The sequence below is a fragment of the Lasioglossum baleicum genome, chromosome 10 (assembly GCF_051020765.1).
Source record: "Lasioglossum baleicum chromosome 10, iyLasBale1, whole genome shotgun sequence".
NCBI lineage: Eukaryota > Metazoa > Arthropoda > Insecta > Hymenoptera > Halictidae > Lasioglossum > Lasioglossum baleicum.
The window spans coordinates 8,482,612-8,506,562 of record NC_134938.1 but is presented as its reverse complement, the minus strand read 5'-3'; the positions used below and the strand labels follow the sequence as shown (position 1 = coordinate 8,506,562).

The 23,951-nt window shown below is 41.8% G+C and overlaps 1 protein-coding gene across 3 annotated transcripts in view; it reads left to right on the top strand.

Moving 5' to 3' along the window:
* Sema2a (Semaphorin 2a) overlaps window positions 1-23,951 on the top strand; it is a 712,886-nt gene that overhangs the window by 635,970 nt on the left and 52,965 nt on the right. For all 3 annotated transcript variants that reach the window (XM_076432556.1, XM_076432557.1, XM_076432555.1), the window contains one exon: window positions 4,913-4,964. In XM_076432556.1, coding sequence (XP_076288671.1) covers window positions 4,913-4,964 — 52 coding nt within the window. The remainder of the gene's footprint in view (window positions 1-4,912; window positions 4,965-23,951) is intronic.

Genomic DNA, 23,951 nt, shown 5'->3' with positions numbered 1-23,951 from the left:
ATAACTTGATTTCAATTGTTCTATTTCAATGTTTACATTTAGATGAGGTGCTGTAGCAATTTGGTTCGGCAAATGTATGCATTTTCCGGTAAGTGTGTATTAGTAAATGTACATCAAAAGTGTAAATCAAAAGAGTAAGTCGAAAGAGTAAATCGAAAGAATAAATCAAAAGTGTAAATCAAAAACACATGTTGCCAGTGAGTGATTGGGAAACATGAATAGGCAGGCTATCTGAAAGTTGGCGACAAGTTGTTATAAATAATGGAAATTATATCATTGCATAACGTTTTCTTTAAATATTTTCTTTGAAATACGACAGAACTTTCCCTCCAACCTAATGTATTAACTAGACACAGTGCAAACTTTTATGTTCAGTTGATAATTTTATGGAGCTATTGTAGTAAACGTGACATCGCATTATTGTCATTTTTACGTAATAAGTAGACTGCGGATCTTCATGCATTTATAATATTTATTTATTTTGGATCTACAAATGCTATTTTCAATGAGAATAAAATATGATTTGGTCCCAGTTTCTTAAAATTCGTCTACAAAAATTGAAAATTGCATAAAAATCCGCAGTCTAGTAATAAATTAGAGGCCGTTATGTAATATATACAATTAAAATGTGTAGTATGGCTATGACAGACACAGAGAGAGAGAGAGTTTTCGCTATAGAATTTAAAGCGAGTGGTTCGGGGATTCCGTGATGAGGTTCACGGGAGTCGAGTGGAGAAACAATGTCAATAGAAAATTTCGATTCCGCTGTGTTTTACATAATTAAACAGGCAGCGGCGGTGGGGCCCGATTCTGGAAACACGGCAAATGCATTTAGCGAATCAATCGTAGTCCGACGTATGCGATTAAATTTCATACGCGGTCGGAACTGAACGTTTTAGCGATTGATTTGGCATGATACGACCGGTCTATTGAAAATTAATAGCCGTAAACGATTCTAGGGAATGCGCGGGTTTCACGGTATTATTGCAATAATTATTCGCCTAAAGGTCTTGATAGGTATGTATCTTTGCAAATAATGGATTAACGGATTAACGTGTGCGTTACTTCAATTACTTGAAATTGTTCTTTGATGCAGCTCTGCATGCGAAATCAAAATTTTACCGGTGAAATGTACAAATTTATTTCCTTACTTGACAGGTTTAATTGCTTGAGGATAACTTTACAATATTTCTAAATGTTTCTAACGAACTTACCGGTTTATTTTTGTGGAAATGCGTAAAATCTGCAGTCTACTCGTCGGTCTTCGTTTTTCCCAATTTAACGTGTCTCTTGGTAGCAACATTGGTAGCACATTTTCTTTGCACATTGTTTGCAGCGTATTACGATCCACTCACTGAAATACAGAAGTCAAAGATGAGTAACACGACGTATAATTAGCATATATAAATTGTTGATCATGATACGAAACACCAAAGTAGTCTGCTAATATCTGCAATACAGTAGGACCTCGCTGGTTGCTCGAAACAGGGGCGAACATGGGTGCAAATATCGAGGTAGTGCTATGAAAGTGGTAACCAATCACGCGATCTGTTTCCCCACTCCCCACCACGAGTTCCAGAACTTGTATAACCTCGCTAGTATGCAACGAACGAGTATTCCGCGAAATAAACGAGATTGCAACGAGCGAGGTTCTACCGTATTAGACTCATTACGAGGAATAAAGCATGAACCGCCGTCCGAGTATCAGGGAATCAATTATATCGAATCGATTTCCTCGAGGCTCGCACGGAACCGGCGAAAAGTCCGCGACGTCCGACGCGAATAATTGAAAACGTGATACGTTTTATCCGCGATTAACGACAGATAATCGTCTGCGTCTGGACAGCGTTGTGAAATATGAATTACGTAATCTGCTGCTCGATTCGCCGAGTTCACCGACGGTCAACACGATTTCGTTCACGAATTTGATGCATTGCCGGAATAATGAAGATCGCTTCGATTATGTTAAACCGCGCCGCCGTAAATAACAAAAGCGTCCTTTTCCGGGCGGTTCTCGGTTCGTGCGTTTCTCCATCGAAAATTTAAGCAGGTGGATGGGGCTGGACCTTGACGCGATGGATAATGCATCGAGAGTCGGAGATGTCTGTTGTGCGAGACTACCGGAGCAGACGGATACGTTTTTTCGGATTTTGTCTGGCTCCTTTTTCGACCCCATTCGCCGCATTGTTGCGACCGCGACGCTGCAACAACTTCGCCCCGACGTTTCTCTTTAACCCTTTCGCTGCCAGACTCACCCTCCGCTGTACACGCGAAGAATGCCACCGGCCGATTCGATATGGACGCTTCTGCGAATTGCTTCGTGAAAAAGAACTGTTTATTCTTTTTAAATTTTATGCTCCCTGACAGACGATCCGCCATAATTACGCTTGTGACAAGCGTTACAATATGCACAACGCTAAATAAATTTCTCTCTTTGATGGCTTTATCGAATCGTGAGAAATGTGTTGACACTCTTAAATGTTTTGGATCTTTCCACTGTTTGAAATTGCACTCACCAATTTGTACTGAAGATAATTATGAAGACAAAGAAAGAAATCCCAACCTAATTGTTCCAATGAGAAGCATTGGTTCTGGAACTTTATCAGATCAATGAACTCGGGTTTAAACAACTATATTATGTGAGAAACATTGATTTTAACATTCTGCCGACAATGTTTTTATCGACAAAATTCCACGAGTTCACCGACGGCGTTAATCTACCTGAATGTCGAAATCGCCGATAATCATATCATCGGAAATTACTTCACCAACGTTATCGTTTGACTTACAAGTGTTAAAGGATTCCTGTAAGTCAAAAAGCGATATCGGTGAAATAATTATTCATTAAATCATTATCGGTGAAATGATTGAAACCCGTCCGAAACAATCCGCAATCAGATTGCAGTTCCGGTAAACATTTCGTAAATTTCCCGATCGGTATTTTTCGCATCGACGCGACGCCGGTTCCGCGGGTGAAACGGGAATCTGGAACAATCGAGCACCGAAGTAGGTCCAATTACAGAGTACCGTCAGGTATCTTTAATTTCCCGACGCATGTCTGGATCCGGGCCGGCGCAAATTCCAAGGGAATCTCGGAAAGCCGGGGTACGTGGATTTTCCGCAGCTCGGCAAGGAAATGCTCGACGTCTGACCCAGAAACAGGATAGGTACACTGAAAAGAGGGAAGATCGTTTCTGAGCCGTAGGCTCTCGAGAGAAATGATGGACGGCGCACTAATTGGCGAAAAATCTGGAGAACGACGCTCCAGAAAGCTGATCGCGATGTTTTCATGGTAATTCAATGTTCCGCGTTCCGTTGAAAAGGAACGGCAGCCTGAATCGAGTGAAACGCCGTTGGAATCGAGGATCCAGTCATGCCGCGTACCGCTGCAAATCGAATCTACATAGTTTCCGGGGAGGCGTTTCGCAACATTAACGCCGTTGCGCCGCATAATTTTCTTTCGATAACCATTCGTCATCGGTCTTCAATAGAAAATACGCAATCGGATGGAATTGTCTGGTCGAGAGAAGCGAGAGAAGAAAGGCGGAAACGGGGAGGAGAGAGTGACGGAAAGACGGGGAAGAGTGAGAGGGTAGGAAACAAGCCGGTTCCTTCACCCTTCGAGGCTTTCCTTCCTCATTCATCCTGTGCACACCGCCGTGAAAAAGTAAATAGCGACGTGGAAAAACAAATCCGTACTTTGGAATCCAGCCGCGTCGAGTTAGTTCTCGCTCTGGAGAACTTTTCCGGGGGTCTGAGCAGGTGGATGGGCGGGTGGGGGCTCTTTGTACGTGCTGGCACGTCGTTCAAGAGGGGCCGCGCCGCGCCGGCAAGAAAAAATTTTCCACCAAAGCAATTTGCGGGGGTGATCAATGGCGGCGGGGACCCGAGTCATCCTGTTTTCGATTTAAAAAAAGCCGCCCAGTCAGCGCCAAAATGAATGACTCTTCCGACGACGATTCCGCGAGGAAACTGTGAGACATACAGTGCTCTACATTCTACAATAATCGAATGTTCGGCACACAATAACTTTGATAAAAGGAGTGAACTTGCTTCACTGAGACTATAAGATGCGACTGACCTTCCGTCGAAGGTCCACGAACAAGGAAACCTCGTCGGAATGAAAAGTTCCCTCCACCAAATATCGGAAAGCAGGGCCTTAGCTAATAACAGAGTAGGAGGTTTCTTAATTAGGGCACCGCCCATAGGCGAAATTAAAGAAACTCTTAGGGACATAAAGGAAATAAATTACTCTTAGGGACACAGGCCCTTGGCGCCACGTTTGGGCCACGCTGCGTCAAAATCGAACACAGCGAAGACCCAAATTGACACTTGATTGTTAACACACTGGATTGGAGTAGGTTACACTGTCAGATGCATTGACAGTTCCGTTTCGCAATCTTCGAACAAGGAGCACTTTGTTTAACGAACATTTTCGCTCGCCTTTTCTGAACCAGCCGGTAGACTTGATTCGATGGATAATCCGGAACGCGCGAGAGGCTCGTCCCTCGAAGTGGGAGATTTCCTAATAAAAGCAGACAGGCGGCACGGAAACGAGGAAAGTCCGCGCGTTCCTCGTCGGGAAAGAGATCCGGGAACCAGCTGTAGCGCGGAGCGGGGGGAGGGATAAAGATCCTCTTCCCCTTCGACGCTCATAGAAATTCCATGGCGCTTGCTGGCAGTTCCCGGGACCCAGAACGCCGTAAGCAAAGTGCCACGCTCGTACAGAACCATACATAACCGGTGGGTAGATAAGGCAGGGTCGAGTCAGACGGAGTAATGCATCTCCCAGACGTACGGAATGAAAATTTACATCTCGCAGCTTTCGGCCATACCCCCGCGTTTAATGCGAATTGTTGCCGCACACACGCCTTGCAACGCGAAACCTCACGAGCTTTTCTTTCTGTTACAGGGACAAGGTGTTCAGGCTGAATCTGAGCAACATCAGTCACTCGAACTGCGAGGTGAGTGGTCCAAGTCATTTAACCTTTCAACTGCGGATGCGGATGAGGAATTGACGCGTTGACTGCCACGCGAGTTTTTCGCGTTTGACACAAGTTTCACTTTGTTTGTACTTTGCTTGATAATGGCGTTCAACGTGTTAATTCGTCCGAGTTCAGAAACTTTTCATTTTCTTCTGTATTCGACGAATAACTCTTTCACTGCACTGTGACAGTTGGTCATGGACATGTTGGTATAAACTATATTTAAAATGCTATATTTGGTAAAAGAAAAAGGCAACGGAAGACGACAAAAATTTCCAACTGAATTCCCAAACTGTATTATTTCGTTGAATATCGAATTGAATAATATTCGTAGCTATTGACTTCAGTTTCTGTTGGAATTTATCTCGTAAATCAAGAACAAAACTAATCTATTATTTCTTTACAAGGAAGGATCGATTGAATAGACTCTTGACCTGTATAAATATATACATTGTGTCTCTCAACATGCCTTTAGTATCGTTTTAATAAACTTATTGTCTTTCTCATAAAGAGAGTGTGGTTTTATATACCCATAATCCAATACTTTCGTTTAAGGCATAAAGATTTGTTAAATTGAAATATTTCCCATAAGTCAGATTCAATAAAGAATTGAAGCATCGAGCCACGATCTAAGGCAGTGCGATCGAATTTAGATCAGTGCTCGAACTACCACGTATCGGATCTCGTAACAGTATTAATCGATTACGAGCCCGATTTATCTCTGAATCATGGAGTAGAAACCCATTTACAGCTTTACATCAGCGATAACAATAGACTACGTATTATAAATTAGATCGAATCTAGAATTGCCAACCCTAGTATCATTTCCTCATAACCATGCACAATTGCGGGCTACCCGAAGGGTTGCAATGAGAATATAAATCATTGCTCAGAGCTCGAAGCTGGGTGACAGGGAGCTTTCACAGTGATTTTGCCGAGCGGCATACCAGTTCTTCTTCCATTTGAGCGGACGAACATCGGCAACGTCCCGAAACCGCCTTCTGTCGCAGCATCACGCTTCGATTAGCATCAAACGTCGCGTAACGATGACCCCACCCTATCCTGGCTCACACTGAAACAGGGTCCTGTCCGTAAATCCGAAAACGGTCTTCGCTGTTCCCTATAAAACTGTCAATCACGTCGGTGGAAACGTCGTCTGCATCATCGCGACAGCTGACGACTCTCTTTCGATCGCTGAACGATCCATCCTGGTCCGATTTTTTCATCTAACATTTTTACTCGAAATTCCCCCGTCGTTTTCAATAATGAAAGAAAATGTACGCACGGAAAAACATATTTGCTCCAGTGATGCGGTTATTGCGATAAAGAGGCCTTCACGTTCGATGGTTATATTTTCTCATGCTTCTCCCGTTTAATAATTTTAAAAAATAGTGCAACAATAATCTTTATTTTTCTAACGTCCCCCCAGTCTTGCAATATAATTATAGGAATAAAAAATAGAAACGATTTCTCCCGTTTAATATTTTCAGAAAATAGTGCAGCACTAGTCTTCAATTTTCCTAACGTCCCCCCAGCCTTGCAATATAATTATAGGAATAAAAAAGAAAAATGACTTCTCCCGGTTTAATAATTTTAGAAAATAGTGCAACAGTAGTCTTTAATTTTTCTAATGTTCCGGTCACCTCCGGTTACGTCGCCAATACCGGGACACCCTGTATAACCATCGCTCTCTTTCTCCATCTCACCGGATCGCTAAGCGATCCATTGTGGAGAAACGATGCGTGGCCCGATTTTTTTTCCACGGGCTTTCTTTCACTCTGGATACACAGGCTCGTCTCTGTGCGCCGTATCGAACAATCCACGTCGGGGCTTAATGCACGCCGGCGAAAATGGATTCGCGCGTTGGAAATTCCGTGACATTCTGCGGAGCCTTTTCAGAAGCCGGTTTTTCATGCGCGCGAAACCAACGTGAATTTTGGTATTTAAAGGTCCGCGGTTCCCGTCTCAGCTAGATCACAGAGGCTGCGCATCCCTTCCCTCGTACGCTTTTGTTTGTTCTGCGCTCCTTTAGTTTTTTCGGAGCTTTCTGATGCGCTCGTAAGTAGAACTGTCTGCGTTTGTGCCTTTAAAAAACATGTTAACGATCTTAATAGTACTTGATTTTAATACATGATTTTATTACTTGATCTTCATACTTGATTTTCACACTTGGTTTTGATGAAATCTATTAATACAATCAATTTTGGGTACAAGATTGTACTATAATATATCAAAATTAGTTATATCCATCCGAAGCACTTTTAAGACATTCATGAATTTCAGTTTTACAGTACTTACATATAAAGTGAAAGTTTGACCATTATTCACAATATTGTTTACATTATTCAATATGTTGTTATCTAATCAATTACTACACATGACATAGCTGGTTACATGGAACTCTATACGACTCCAACATAAATAATTTTCTTTTCACTGAAATAAACACTTTAATGCAAAATAGATATTTGATAGTGTCGCCGACACCTTTGTTCATGTTTAAAATACAAAATGTCCATAAAATGAACATAAAACATAAAATGAACAAACATTATATACATTGGAATTATTCTATAATACTTCGGAAGAAATGCTTAATTTTCGAGTTAAAATAGCTCCGACTGCAAAGGGCTAAAACAGACTGTGCTAAATATCCTAAGACGTTTTTAAAAACCGACATATCCATTCGTTTGACGAATCCATTTCTTTCAGAACTGCATAAGGATCTACCAGTACGATAAAAGCACGTTTCGTGTACCCAACAACGTTTGTTACGAAACATTTGCATCGATGTACTTAATCTGCCGTTGATCCCCTTTGTTATCCCATTCGGCGATCCGTTTCCGGCAGAATGTCGGTCCATCAGTCTCGTTAAATTTTTCGCACGCACAGTTGGGCTTCCCATTCGGAGGCGCAAAGCATGGCCTAACTGCGTTCGTTTTCACCGTATACGGGCCAGGTTCGTTCGCTCAGATTGAATTGGAATTGCTTTGTCGAAGCCGCCGTCGGTGTCGGCGATGTTAGCCAGGCCGGTGGTCAACTGCAGTCCGATTGTTGGGTCTGTCGGGAAAGGAAAATTGCTTTTTAACCCTCTCCAACGATCGGAAGGCTCGAGAGATGGCCGTGGCCGAACGCCACTTCCGTTCGGTCCGGTGCAATGGTTTTTACGAAGACCGAAATCCGATCCCTACGACGATCTCTTCTCTTCCTCCTCTCCCGGTCCTTTTGTCTCCCTCCTCCTACCCCGTTACTCGAAACGCCTCGATCGGAATTGCTATTAACCTTCATTCCGCCACTTCTTTCCCGTCGTCTTCGTTTCTGTCGCTCCTTTTGTCCGCGATCCGGTTCCCGGCTCGATAATGGGTTATCTCGGACGGCCAACGAGCCCGACTTTCGATTTGTACCTCGAATTGCCTCGTGATATTGCTATCAATACTGGAATTTCACCTGCTACCACATAATCGTTGCGCTGTATCCCTCTCAGTCCTCGTGGCGCTCCAACCCTTACCGAAACTACTTCAAAACGTTCCAAATTAATTTCCGTATTTTTATCAATCATTCTTTAACTTCATCTCTTTGGACATCTGTATACAGGGTCAAGCATTTAACATTTTTAGCTGAAGTATTCTTTTAACGATGAAAGAAAATGTACGAGAAGAAGGAATGTTAGATTCTGATATTTCAATGTCACCATCGTTATTTTTTAATGGCGTGACATATTCTGATTAATGTAAAGTTACAGCTAGTCAATTGCAAGAACCAGGAATAAAAAATAAAGATGATTTTTCAAGCTCAATAATTTTCGAAAATAATACACAACAATATTCTTTAATTCGTGAAACAAATGCATGAAGTCTGCAGTATTATTATAGCTAATGATAAATCGACCTTCAACTGACGTCCAGAGTATTTGAACACAGTTCCATTGACGTAAGCACATCGTCTCATTTTTTATTTAAAGAAATTATTTGCAGGGAAAAGAAAATTGTGTACAATTTCGAAGACACGAATTAGAATACCATAAACTGTTTAAGCAAGTATTTATGGACTATTCGTCACACGATATTTCAGTATTATTTTTGAACCCCCGGGACAATCTGAGTATACATACAGATCCAGTATATTGATTTTCAAGCCGCGAAAATGCTCTGTCGACCGTTCGCATTAAATTTATACAGCGCAAATTAGAATTTTAATTCTCCGCTGCGATATGTTTTCCAATCCGTTTTGAAACCGGGTACATTCGCGCACTCTCGATAAAGACAGCAATACACTGCTGAACGACAGTTCATCATGCGATCCGTTTTTGCGCGTTCGGCGCGGAGGCTGTCGTTGATTTTTCGACAATCGAGTTTCGAGAGCACTAGAGCATCGTGTCGGAATATTACCAACTAAATCACGTCAAAATGTTCAAACACGGGAATGATTTTGTCAAATGATCGATGAGGTTTCCTCGGTGATGAAAACTTCACCGGATAGCGTGAGTGTTCGTCGAGATACACTCGCGAACAAAAAGATTGCATGTTCATGTCGTAGAAATGAATTTGTGTCTGTTGAAATTCTACGAATAATTAATTACATGATACTCAATCCTTCGAAGACACCTGTCGACGTATTAGTAACATTAGGCTCGTGTCTGGTTGCGAGGGTTGAAAATAAATAGACTTTTATGCATTTATGACAAAAATGAGTAGGTACCATTTAAAACAGTTAAGAGATTAAAATACTTTACGAGTACTAATGTATTAAAATTACACTACATTAAAATTATTAGCGAAAAATATAAATTTATATTTAGCTCCTAATATGTCTTGCAATTGTTGCACAAACTTTTATTTTGCACAAACATCCGGAGTCTACAAATAAATAATATAATTATGTAAATGTCACAGGACCAGAGCATATTTTTATTTGATACACGACTTTGCTGAATAAGCTGTTCTTTAACACTGTACTTCGTTTTAAATATTGGGTTGGAAAGAAAGTTCGTAGCGTTTTCAAATTAAGAATCGAAGATAAAATTGATGTATTTATTCATATGTTTATTCAATAACACGAGGAGTTCCCTCGAAAATGGCAAAAAGTAATAGAACAGAATGGAAAATATGTTATTGAAGAAATCTCTCTCTCTATGAATAAGTAACTGAATTTTAGCTTTCAATTTTAATTTAAAAACGTTACGAACTTTCGTTCCAATCCAATATTTTACTTTACAAATAACGCGAATGTGTCTATCCAAATTTTTGGCCATTTTTCGAAAGAAATAAATTTGAAAGATTAAAAAGAAATATAAATTTGGTAAACAATTCCTCAGAGAAGCATATTTACAGTCTTAATTATCGCAAATTAAGAATATTAGAAACCTAGGTTAACACTCCTTCGTAAATCTAGTATTAATAATATAATATCCAAAGAAATAAATTTGGATCAATTGCAATCAACAGGGGCGAAATAGAAATTACTTCCTCCCTCTAACGATGCTTACAAATCCTGCTAAAAGATAATATTGATAGACGATTGGTCGAATGCAGAAAATTCGGGCAGTATCGCGATCCTAACGGCAGCAGACACGATTTTTTTGTGGACGAGTGTATGCGGTGGTGGTATTGTACGCGGGCCGCTCGAGACTGGAAGAACCGAAGTCATTGATGACAACCGGGGCTAACGAGCGCGTGGAACGTTATTAAATTTCAAGTAGAGCGCAGCCAATAAATTGAAAAGTGTGTTACTCTTGAACCGAGCGGATCCGCGCAAACATGTTCGAGCAATGTTCTACAAATCGTTCGGGCCGCGTGCAACCGGAACGAAGACAGAGAGACGGTCACGAGGAGTTGAAGCAAGAGGGCCGACAACAGAGGGGGTTGAAAAAAAGCATAATTTTCGAGGTATCGGCCGTGCATCGAAAGAGTAGCTTTTCACGTATCTTTACCTTCACAAGTCCATTGAAATTGGCCATTGAATCCCTCTCCCGGGATTCCCCGGGGGAGGAGTTTCCACGCGAAAGAAACAAAACTAAACGAAAAAAGAAAAACGAGAGAAAGATGGAAAACTAGTCTTTCCCGATGCAGGGCTCCATGGTCGGGCACAAAGAACGCCGAAACGACGCTCTCCGCCATAGGCGGACGCGGGGTGGAAAACGACAATTCGAAAATGCAATTATTCGGGCAACGTATCGTTGGCCGTGCCACCTGTCGCGAAACCGAAAACCACCCCATGCCAGGGGGTGCAAAAAACAGAGCCAGAGAGAGAAAGACGGGTGGGACGGTAAAGAGGAGGGGGGAGATATCGCGGCAACTCTGTGTTCTCTCTTGCCTCCGCGGCCAGATGTGACGATTGTGACGACACGGAAAAATAATTTAAAAGCGGAGAACAACGCGCCATCGCCGAACGGACCCGGGCTACGAAAAAAAGGGGTGACGCTCGTGTTTCGTTCTTTCCCCTTCTACTACCACCCCACCCAACCCCTCCATCCCTCCTGTCGCTTCAAAATGGATCGGGTTTCGCGCGAAGCCTTTTTTCTTTAATTATCATCGTCGCGCAGCACACTGCCAACTGTAAATTGGGGCGTGAACGAAATTCGCGTGTCGCGTTTCTTGCTCGTATCCGTCGCTATGAAATTTTCGCGCACGCGCGCCGCCGATGATCACTGTTTGTGTAAAGGAACGGTGGGTTATGGCTTTGTTTAATGCTTCTGTGTGCATGCTCTCTAGACGAACATTCGTTGCAAGGGGTGCTGTGAAGTTCAAGGTTTAATTTTTTGAAACTCGTTTACAAGGTCGTATGAATGGAAACAAATTTGACCTCGAAAGTGGATGATGAATTTTTAGCATTAGGTGTATATGTATTCCTTGCAAACGTTTGTTGTAAAATTGACCTGCACTTTGATGTTCAGACTAATTTTTTGGAACTCATTTAGAAGATCGTGTGTATGAAGATAAATTTAATCTTGAAGGTTGATGATGAATTTCAAGCATTAAGTGTACATGTATATCCCTTCCAAACGTTTGTTGTAAAATTGACCTTCACTTTGAAGTTCAGTGTCTAATTTTTTAAAATTCTGTTTCCATGATCGAGTGACTAGGAATAATATAGTTTCCAATGTGGTAAAATATTTTTATACTGTTTATCGTTTTCATCATGCTTTCCCGTTTACAAATATTGAATTACGTTGCAACTTGATCCTCCATTTTTCCACACAACGAAATCCAGTTACAACATTTTGCTTTACAGAGTGTCGCATGACGCAATAAATTCCACACCAGCCCGACAAGCAGTAAATTAATCTAACAAAAAAATCCTCGGCGATCATTATCGTACAAGAGTAATCTCGTTAAAACTTTTCTTTCAATTACCACACAGCGGATAATAGCCTGGACATGAATTTCAATTTTGATGTACATAAAAATGGGAATATTCATCATAGCTAGTTGGGTTAGTATTAATGAAACTCTGTCTGACGAGATTTTTCTTTTCAATGTCATGCTTTGGATAAACAAACAATGTTTCAAACAATCTTCGATATGAGAATAGGTAATTAAATAGATAATGTGAGGTGATCCCATGAGTAATGGAACTTGTTGCATATTTTTTGAAGGTAAGACAAAATCGCGATCTGTTCTAGGAATATTTTCCTTCATTTTCTACGATCCGTAGAATTATATATGGAAGACTAATGATTGACTTTGCATTTTGTCTTGCAAATATATGAAACGAAATTCTCATTACACTTTATAAACACTTTACACGTTAAACTTTCACTCAGGGACCAAAAATTGTCAGCTTTTCTGAATGCAATATTATACAAAAAAAATTCGACGAAAAAATGATAAAACTTTAACTTCTATTGCAAGAATGTATTATATTTGGAAATCAATATGGCTAAGCTGTCAAACGCGTTTGAAAACAAACAACTTCACTCGTTGAAACTTCGATTCGCGCACTAGAATTTAAAGTTTTATCATTTTTTTCGTCGAATAGTATAAATTTTTGGTCCCCTGAGTAAAAGTCCTGCCGGGTCCGGCTTCACGACAGGTTCTACTGAGCGTAGCGATGGTGTCGTGCCGCGGTGAAGTAGTGAACAAGAGAAGGAACAGAAATAAGATTTAATTAGAACTCACTTATTCAGCCGCAAATGCAGTTGATGCTTCCGAATGTGTGTCACAGCTGACTTCAGGATACGGCAGTGTCAAAAGTTGAGGGACGTACGGTTATGTCAATAAACTCCACACTGCTGGTAGATAACACACACAAGCTTCAAACTGACACGTCACTAGAGATGTTGTCCGTACCGCGGTTCGAACGATACTGATTTTAGACAAAATTTTCCTGAAGAAACAAAAAAAATTAGATGAGAAGGACCGCTGTAAGACTAGAATTTATGGCAATCATATGGCAAAACATCGTCTGTCCTTCAGAAAGTTTCTTAAGGGAGGTATAGGACAATAGAGACTCATAAACGCCACCTGATGTTTTTACCTCGTGCTGGGTGGAAGGACAGACCTTTTTTTCGAATTCTATTGACAATTTGAAGTACGTATATATTTCACGATAAATAAAGAAAAATTACAAAGTTTTTCAGATCAATTGTTCCACGAGTGGCAGAATAGTTCATTCTTTAGAGAGAGTCGCCACTAAAAATTGCTGTACCATTATTCATAATATTGTTTACATTACTAACTATGTTGGTATCTAATCATTACTACACATTTAAGTATGGCATGAGGTATTACATCAATTTCGTATCCATAAAATGAAAAAGCACAACACAATGAAATTATTCTAGGACGGAAGAAATGTTTAATTTTCAAGTTAAAATATATAGCTCCGACTGCAAAGGGTTAACACGAGGAACGGACGAGGGTAAACGAAAAGACAAACTGAGAAACTGACACCGGGAAGGTACGGCTGCATTAAAATCCGGCTGCCGAAGGATGATCAAACAATTCGGATTCCCGACGCGCGGTTGCGCAATTCCATCGTTAATAAATGCAAACGTTGCACCGGGAAACGTCCGGCCATCGGCGGCACGAGGTTCCCGGTTCTTGCACGGCGTCGTTTCAGGGTTCGGCTATAGCGTTTCCATGGAAAACAGGGAGACCAAAGAGCGTTGCTTTCGATCGTGAAGGAGAGCCGGCTACGCAGAACTTTTCCATACTTTGCGGAAGGAGAGGTGACACGCGGAGGTGAAATGGAGGGGGGTTAGTTACCCCGTTTCCTCGGGACCGTGAAAAATTCGAGGAAAGTTGGCCCTGGTGCGCGCTGGGGCGCAGTTACAATGAAATCCCATTGCAATGCCCGGTGTTGCCACCGCAGAGTTCGATTCCGTGGAGAATTAACGGGAATGGGATTTCGATTTTACTCGCGGCGGTGGCGTGGTAACGTAGCCGTAAAACGTTAGCGCAGGCTCAGCCAGGCCGCAGAGCCGTCCATCCCCCTGACAAACCCCCAAGGGGTGTTCCCCAGGCGTTCATGGGAGCAGGAAGGGGGTTGTGTTACGCGGTGGTGCACTGCCAAGCAAAAACCGCGGCCCGGGAAACGTAAGAAGGCGGGCCTTCGTGCAATCCTGAGTTTTACAGTGACACACATAGTCATCGGACATTTTATGTGGGCTTGTATTGAAAATTCAAAAAATGTTTTCCGTAGATACAGTCACTCTTAAGAACTCTTAGCACTCGAATGATGACTCTGAGGCGCCACTAAAAATTGCTGTACCATTATTCAAAATATTGTTTCAAAATTATAGGGAATGGAAATATTCTAGGTTGGAATAAATGTTTAATTTCATATTCGGTTCATATTGGACCGTACGACTTCGATTTTTTTAGTGGTTCGGATAATTAAAATACACACAAATGTTTTTAAAACATTGCAATTGGTCGGAATTCTACAGAAAATGCTGAAATTTGGTTCTTGCAATTTTTTATGTGAACCAATATTGGAAATGTAAAATTTTATACATATTCTAAAAATCTACAAAAACTTTCACCATCTTTAATTATTCGAAGGCGCCCGTTTACACACAGCAGAATGTCCTATTTGTTCTTTCAATCTACCCACGGGCGGCCAAATATGCCCAGGGGCACCCAAATATTCTCGCAGGTACCCAAGTTATCCATAGCCATGTTTATCATGTTGTTATCTCCTAATAACAATCCTAATAAATGATTGAAAAACAAACTATAAGACTTGCAACTTTCGAGTAAACATCATCTCGAACAGTTTCGTGAAATTCTGTCGACTTTCGTCGAAATCGATTACGCTACGTATTTAAATTATGTCGCAACCTATTAATATAACCTACTAATATAAGGCTATTATGTATCCTGGATCTTTCAAAGGTATCCTGTGTTGTCTTCGTCGTTGTATATTGTATAGATCAGATAACGTATTCTATTGTACGAGATATCGGAAAATGTCGGACAAGGTAGTTGAATAGCGTTGTTAAGCTGTCTTATTTTATTTTCGAAATTAGAGAAAAATCTGAAGGATGAGCTCTCTGATATTTCGATGTCGCTTATTCAGCTTTTAATATTATCCTCTTGAGGTTCGATTGTTCGGATCTACCGTTTTCATGAGATTACATTGATTGATTCAAGAAAATGGGCTTTGCTCCTGGCGCTTTCAAACCGATGGAATAAAATAAATGGCCGACTTAAGAAGCATTCTCCTGGGATCGTCATAGCTTTATCATTTGAATGGGCTTAAATAATTCTATACTTCTAAAAAATACAATAATACAGATTGACCAATCTTGGATTATAATTTCAACAATTCTAATATAAATAATCTGCCTCGTATTCCTGCCCTCTCCTCTATACGTTTGATTTAAGAAATTTATTCAATCATGCCCTAGGACAGAGACTTTATAATTTCAACAATTCTAATACGAACAATTTTAACACAATTCTAATATATAAATAAAGTCTCTATCGCAGAACATGATTGAATAAATTTCTTAAATCAAACACATAGAGGAGAGGTTAGAAATATGAGATACCCATTACATTCGACGAAGTCCGCTCGGTTCGCCGACAGTTTCCATAATGAAGCGTCCGAGCTTAGCCGAATTGGAAGTAAAATGGAACGATTGCCATTTCCATTAGTTTCGTCGATTTAAATCGAACGCCGTGTCGAGAATGGGCTTCGGGTGTACGCACAGTCTTATTCCATCTATCTCGCGGACGGATCGATTCGATAGCATCGCGCGTAGTATGTCCTGTCGAGGCGTCACGCAACGGTGTGCATTTCTCTGTCCCCCCGCGACCGAGACAATGGCCCCATGCTAATCCCGAGTCTGCATTACAATTTCATAAGGGGAAGAAAAGTTTCGAGTCCGGTACGTCAGCCCTGAGGGACCACGGGGGCCCCCTCATACGTTACGCGCGAGTTATAGTACGTGGTTTGAATAGACGTGTCCGGGGTTTCTTTAGGATCCCGTACATGTTGCAGAACCTTTGCCGCCGTGCTCGCAAAAACACGTGGCACAAATCATTCCCATCCGGGGAACGTTTCTCCGCAAAACTTCGGACTTTGTAAACTCCGGAACGAATTAGAAGAGGAACCGGTCGGAGGAGCTATCGAGGGGCGAGCCGAGATTGGATTATGGACAAATCGGTCGTGGTCACTGTCGTACAACCCTAAGAGCTGTCTCGGTATAGAACTCCGGTAAAATCGATTTTCTAAATTGTATTAGATCATTGCAGAGGTCGTGCCTGACCTGAAAGTAAAGCGTGGTTGCATTTTAAAATGATCGGCTGCATGAATCGCCACTCTTCCGTAAATATTTTTCCTTCGTAGAAGATCTGAAAATCGGTCAGGAACTTTTCCAATCATGCAATATTTTAAAGATTCAATGTAAAATTGACTGATTTATAAATTGTCAGCAAAAATGAAGTTGTAGAAATTCGAAGTAGGCATATTTCCATATACTTAACTGGTAAAAGAATCTTCTTTTCTGATTCAGATGATATCTCAAGATTTAGTTGTCCAGTATACACTCTCTGAAATTGATTTTTCCTAATTTTCTATCGTGAGAAAATATTCTTAACGAAGTCGAACGACTTGTAAAGATATGCAGCCCACTGCATTTGAATAAATCCGCGGAATAAAATACGAAACGGGTTCCGCATAAACCGGTCGCATAAAACATGCAGGTCCAGCGAATTTCCGAAAGGCATATCGGGGTCCACCAAAACGCAACGAATCAATATCGCAGAAAAACGTCGTAACTCTCCGTCTCCGTAGCCTGTATCCGGATCATCTACCCGGGAGACTTGCGTCGAGCCATAAAATCAAACAAACCGGTTTCTATACTTCACCGGAGGTTGGCCTTTCGGGGGTTGCGGAGGAAGACAATGGTAGAAGCGGGGGACGGGGTGGGTGAAATCGGAAAGGATTCCGGGTTGACGATAAAGAGGATCGATCGATATGCGCACCGATCGGGCCAGGTTGATGAAGAAAGATCGTTCGTCGTTGATCTGGAAGCGAGGGCCGTTGCTCGGCCAGTGTTGCTCGGAGTGAAGTACAGGACCGATGGAAGAAGGGTTTTGTGAAGGGTGTGGGAGGGTAGAGGGTTGAACGAGAGAGAGAGAGAGAAAGAGTGAGAGGTAAGCTCAAGTGGTTTCAGCGGGCCGGAGAAAATCGGAATCTATAAAACACCGGTACGCCCAATAAAACAACGTCCAATCCGGAACGAGATCAAGATCCACGATACCGTTGGATACACCACCCACGCCTTCGAGTAACCGCATCGCATCAGCCGGAACTCCAGCGACGACTGCAACTCCGGTAGATTGGACGCGGTGGCGGTTTTACGTTTACATGACGGCAGTAAAGTATTAAGAAACCCTCCGTGGGATTTACACGGCTGTAAAGCCGCGGATGAGATACCGCTGAGCCTGCTTTCAGTTTGCTGATGCTGCGGCTAAGAGAGAGAAAGAGAGAGCTCTCCTCTACCCCCGGCCCGGGTTCTATTGGCCTTGTCCGGGCCGGATATTTATGCGTCTTTTATGCCCGGGGAGCGCTGTAATAATGAGTCCCTGGAATTATTTCGACCGACGCGACGCGCCGCGCGTTTTGATTTGTGCGAGCCATTTTCACGGCGAAATTGTTTTATCGGACCACGGCCAATTATTGTGGGACTACGCCGCGACACGTGGACCACGCACTCTCGCTTTTGATTGTGTTTATTATTTATCGCTGTCGCGGGCGGAAATATTACCCGCTCGCGCTTTTGTTGCGCGGAGTATGCGAAAAAATTTGATTTTTTACTGGCTGGTATTTCTATGCGAAAATATTCCACATCGATCGTTAGTTAGTCGCTTCCTTTTCGCAGCTTTTCAAGCGCGTCGCATTAATTTTCTGCCAATAATACAGTACGAGTTAATACGAATCTTTCTCTTTCGCGTACCGTATTCGGATTTCAAACCGGGAAGAGGAAAATATGCAGAGTGATTTAATGGACGTGCGCTTAGATTTCGCGTATAAAAGCGGGTTTGATTACGGGCCGCGCGCGGTCGTGATTAATCTTCCCGGGGACAGCAGAGAGGAGGAACGGAACGTGTCGATTAAGAAACGGAAATTGAATTATTTTTTAATCCACCGAACGAGATGCACAATATTTAATACGCTCACTCAGAAAGCGGAGCTGTGAGCAGTTCGGTAAGGTATAACGTTCCCGCCGCGCCTCGAGTACCGCGGTGACCTAGAAAAATGCCGTTCTAAAAGAGCAACGACTAGGGAATACGGGACGATGATTAAAAACTCCTCGTTTCGGTTCTTTTATTTTTTTCTTCTTCTTCTTCTTCTTCTTCTCCCCTGCCCTTATTACGATGTGGGGCCAACCGTATTTCGACGCAAAATTGAGAGATCTTGAACGCCGGGATCTTCCACTTTTTATTTCCCTGTGTTTCTCATCTTTCGACGGAAACCACGCGCGGCGCGAGGGAAAAAGAAAGTCGGCATGAAAAGAGCTACAGAAACACAAGTATCTTGAAAATCTTCCACCAAACTACCGCGGAGGAGTGTGCTTCATAAATTAACATCCACGCTGCCGCCCCAAATTCAAAGACCACCGGTGGTCCACTTTACTGCATTCATTATGCAGCTTTCCGAGTTTTTACAGTATTTATGATGCGGCGAAAATATTTGCGTGTCGTCTTTAATAAATGGACAGCGGATTTTATGCATTTATTACAAAAATTAGTAATTTAAAAAGGTACAACCATTAGAATAACTCAAACATGCTGCTACATTATTTTCACACACAATCCATTACACATATTGAGAGAGAAAATAAAACTTCCACTTCACTCCAGTTTGTTGCAATTCAGGTACAACATTTCTATTTTGCATACAGATCCGCTTAATGAATTAGAGTAAAAATTTAACCAGGCACTTGAATTATTTAATTTTTGTTTAATTTCATTTTCTACATTTTCTTCCTTTTCGAAAATTGTATGTAATCGAAAATTGTCTGTATTTATTGCTTATTGGTTGCAATGTAAATGTCTTAATGAAACAAGTATTCGTACGAAGCTCCTCTATGATTATCTACAGCCTCTTCGCGTTCTCTTAGAGAAGACATTGTAATTGTGAATACTTCATTAACTCTTCCTTGATCATGACCGTGATCCACCCTCAAAGTGTTAACGCTCCACGATATTCCACGATTTTTTCAGTGCTGTAATCCACGTCCTCGGATCATCAAAATTGAATTTCGCCGGGACTCGATTTCGCGAATAGCGATCGTCTAGCTCGGCAATTTTGTATCTGGAGAATTTCGCAGGTCCAATAGATTACCAAGGGAGCCGTCGTTAAAGTAATCAATTCGGGATGGAAATGCGAGGATCCTTTTCACGAATTCCTGTCTCGAGGAGTAAGATTGTCACCGGGAGGCGCGCGGCGGGTAGAGTTTCACCTATCTTTCTCTCTCTGCAGCGAATGTGGGCGGCCGCCGCGCCGGGCCGGGCGCAGAAGAGCCTCATCAAACTGAAATTTCGCCGGGGTCTTATCCCAAATTCATCGTTGCAATAAACTCCGCGTTACAGCTTGTACACGACTAGTGCCTACCGCCCCTGTCGGCTGAGGGATGCCGGCGAAACGGAAAGGGCGAAAGAAGAGGAGCAGAGGGTTGTGCCGTGTTAGGGATAGAAATTCCGAAGGCAAAGCGCCCGGTCCCGAAGTTACACAGAGTGGCCTTCGCCGTGAAATGTATATTTAATGCCATCATTCTAGAAAGCAACGGACCGGCCCGTTTATATTTCAGTGCCTGGCAGAATTGTTTGCTGCTCCTTCTTCTCCTGCCACTCGATACAACCTCGTTCCCTCGTCTCATTCGTGCCTCACCTTGAAAAATTGCTTCGAGACGAGCTGTACTCCCAACGTGTAGGGTAACCTGTCCAGTGAATGAACATGATTCGTATTAAATGAGAGAAATAGCGTTTACGATGTCCTCTTCATGTTGAAGTTAGTACAGTTATACATATATGTAGTCATTGGTGACGTATGAACCTATAATAACCCTTCATAAAAATAGCATTTATCATATCCTCTTCATGAAAGTTGTACAATTACAATGTAGTCATTAGTGATGTATGAACCCATATATTAACCCTTCATAAAAATAGCATTTAACATATCCTCTTCACGAAATTTGTACAGTTATAATGTAGTCAGTAGTGATGTATGAACCTATATTAATCCTTTGCACTTGAAGCTATTTTAACTCGGAAATTAAGCATTTCCTCCTACCTAGAATAATTCCATATGCTTTTCTTCATTTAATTTCATTATATTAAATTGATACAATACTTCATACAATACTTAAATGTTTAGTAATTGATTTTAGACACCAACATGTTTAATAATGTAAACAATATTTTGAATAATGGTACTCGAGTACTAAGGATTTCTCGAAATCTTACAAACTGCTGGATTTACAGATCTGTGAAATAACGTTGTGAACCTTTTATCATTGAATTATAATTAGACAGCAAACTGGAGTGAAGTAGAAAATTATTTTCATTCTTAATATGTTTAATAGATTGAAACTAATATAACAATATGTTCACATTCTTCTAAAAAATTCTTCTGTTTCGAATTATACTTTCTCATTTTTGACGTAAATTTTTAATTATAATGGCTGGTCTAACGAACCGATGAAAGCGAGTCTTCAGGTGCTTGGAAGAATCTAATCAAAGTTATTCCAGTTTGAAAATCATATTTTCTATGATGCTCGTGCATCCGCGATCGCTCGTGTTCGAAAAACAGCTCTAGTTCGTCGTTAGCGGATGAAATCGCAGCGGAGCGTACCCTCGGACTCATTGGTATGGCGGACGATAAATTTTCATACAGTTTAATATTGACTAACAGTGGCCCGGGCGCGGTTCCATTGCCGCGCGGGCAGCGCGGGGACGCAGCCGGGATATTACTTTAAAGTACTTTCCGCGGGCCCCGGCCGCGCGCCGGCTCTCGTTTCTTTTACTTTTCCGCGTATGTGTGCGGACGCGCGACGGTGTTTCCCCCGGCAAACTTGTAAATAAATGGATTACGATGGTGCACGAGTGCTCCGCGAGTCCAACGGGCAACGCAGTTTTAAATCCCGTTCCTCGGATAATCACGGCCGGAGCTTCGGAGCAACCGGGGTGTACTGCGGAAAGAGAAAAGACAAACAAAATTCCGCGCGGAAGTTGCGATGAAAAATTCTCACGGTTCCCTCCGCGGAATCCTCCTTATCTGGCCACGCTACTCCACCTTTTCTCTCTCGTTCTCTCTCTCTCTCTCTTTCTCTCAGTTCACCGAGCTGTGCCGCGAACCAACGAACTTGTTTACACTTCCCATTTCCCTGATTTTTCGTTGCCGCGACCTCACCTCTCGCCTCCTCGCCGAAATGAATTCGTTCGGTGCCTCTTAACGCCCGACTTTCGAGCCCCCAACGGCCACGCAATAGTTATAAATCGATGGAAAAGTTTCGCACCATGCGACCCTCCTCGCGCTCCCTACACCCTCGCTGCTTTTTCTTTCACTTTCAAATCGTACACTGTTTTACCGCGATAAGACGCCTGGGAATGATATTATACAGTGAAGGATGATATTATAGTAGAGAAGGATCTCAATGATTTTTTTAGGGAACTTCAGGAAAAAATCCTTGCGGTCCGATAAGTCAAGCGAACTTTCAAGTACCTCGGTCGAATAAACCGATTAAAAGGTGACAATGTCACTTGTCCAGCATGCCCGACCTTTCGAGGTTTTGTTTCCGATACCTCGATAAGTGAGAAACCTTGTTTTCCAATATACCGGTCAGTGTCATTGTTGGCCACAGACGCCAATGCTGACAACAGCTGGCTTAATCCTTTGCCGTACCATTTTCTTTGCAGTTCCTGTATGTTTTTTTTTTCAAAGCCATGTTTCTCAAAAACTGTGCGTATAGGAGAAAAATTAAGGACAGATTCGAAATCAGCGCAAGAAACTCTATAAGACGGATCCAACAGTATATTGAAAACAAATTTGGTGTTGGACAGTGTTATTTGGTCCATTGTAAACATACAAAAAATTCAGAGATTAATTTAGGGTACGTACAATTTAAAAAAAAAGAAACAAGAATTTCGCCAGCAAATTGTACTCTTAACGCGCTTATCAAAACGTAACAGAAACCTCTGAACAAAGGCTTACGTCAAACACCTACAAAGCAATCTCCACCAGAGAACCACTTCTATAATACATCTCCGCAAACAACAATTGACGGCGAGAAATCCGTACTTCGCTCTAGTATACAAATCAACCTGAAGTTATCTTCATAAACCAGTTCACGTTCCACTAATCCCTATAATAAGACAGAACCGCCTTGCCCGGCCAATTGAATCAAACACTACTTAATAATTAAAACAGTACGAACCTCCGACCCGATTCCTCTGTACAAAGAAGAGCAACGGACCGTATCTCGTGCTGCGATCCCCAGCAAATTCTCCTCGATCTAGTTTCGCCCAAGGTGATCCCGTTCCAACCAGTTTCCCAGAAGTCAGCGTCCGCGGTGTTTGTTCTTGAGCTGACGTCGCCCCGCGATCCCATCGCTACTTAACAGCTTAACTTTTTAATTACCGGCCTGCTCTTGTTTATTGTCGCTTTGTTTCCATCTCTTCTTCTCTTTCCAGCCTTGTTCTCCTCGTCGTTTTCTCCAGACAGATAGGGTACCTATTACTGCAGTATTTTTTCCCAATCAGATCAGAATACGTAAAAATAAATGTTTTGCCCTGAATGTACAATTCAATGTATATACTCGTTGGCGAGGCAAACAAAATTGTCAATTGTTCTCATATTTTGAAAACATTCTATCTGGATTGCCAAAGATTATATTGCTTTAAATTACACATACAGGAAAGTTTTATTATTATTTAGATATCTACTTTGATAAAATAAAAATATAAAAAGAAACTTCTCTTGCCTTTTTAATAAAAACATTTATGCCCTCAGCATTGCGCACATTTAAGTGAAGGAGGAGCTCATTACTGTGGCACAAAAATCACTAGGAATGTCCCTAATACTGCGGTATGAATTGCAACTACGGTTCGTCCGCAGTAATACGTACAAAATGTTATCGATTTAATTTTTTAATATTTTCTTATGTTGTATTCGGTTTTGAGGGCCACCAATTCTTTTTTGCATTCAGAACACATTCATCCATAGAATGCTTACATAAATTAGCTGAAAATTTCTTTCTTACGTATGTTTGTATCAGGTCATTAAAACTTGACAAATGTGTTTAAAATTTGTGTTAAATTTGTGAAGTTTCACACTTAATTACCGGATAGTAGGACTAATAGTAAAATTGCAGTCATCTAACCTTGAAAACGTGGGCACTCGAGTCGCGCTAACGAGTCTCGAATCGAAAGCGGCGACTCGTCGCGTCGTTGTGTGTCCCACGGAAGGAGAAGGGAGGAAAAATGAGAATGCGAAAAGGGAGGAGAAGGA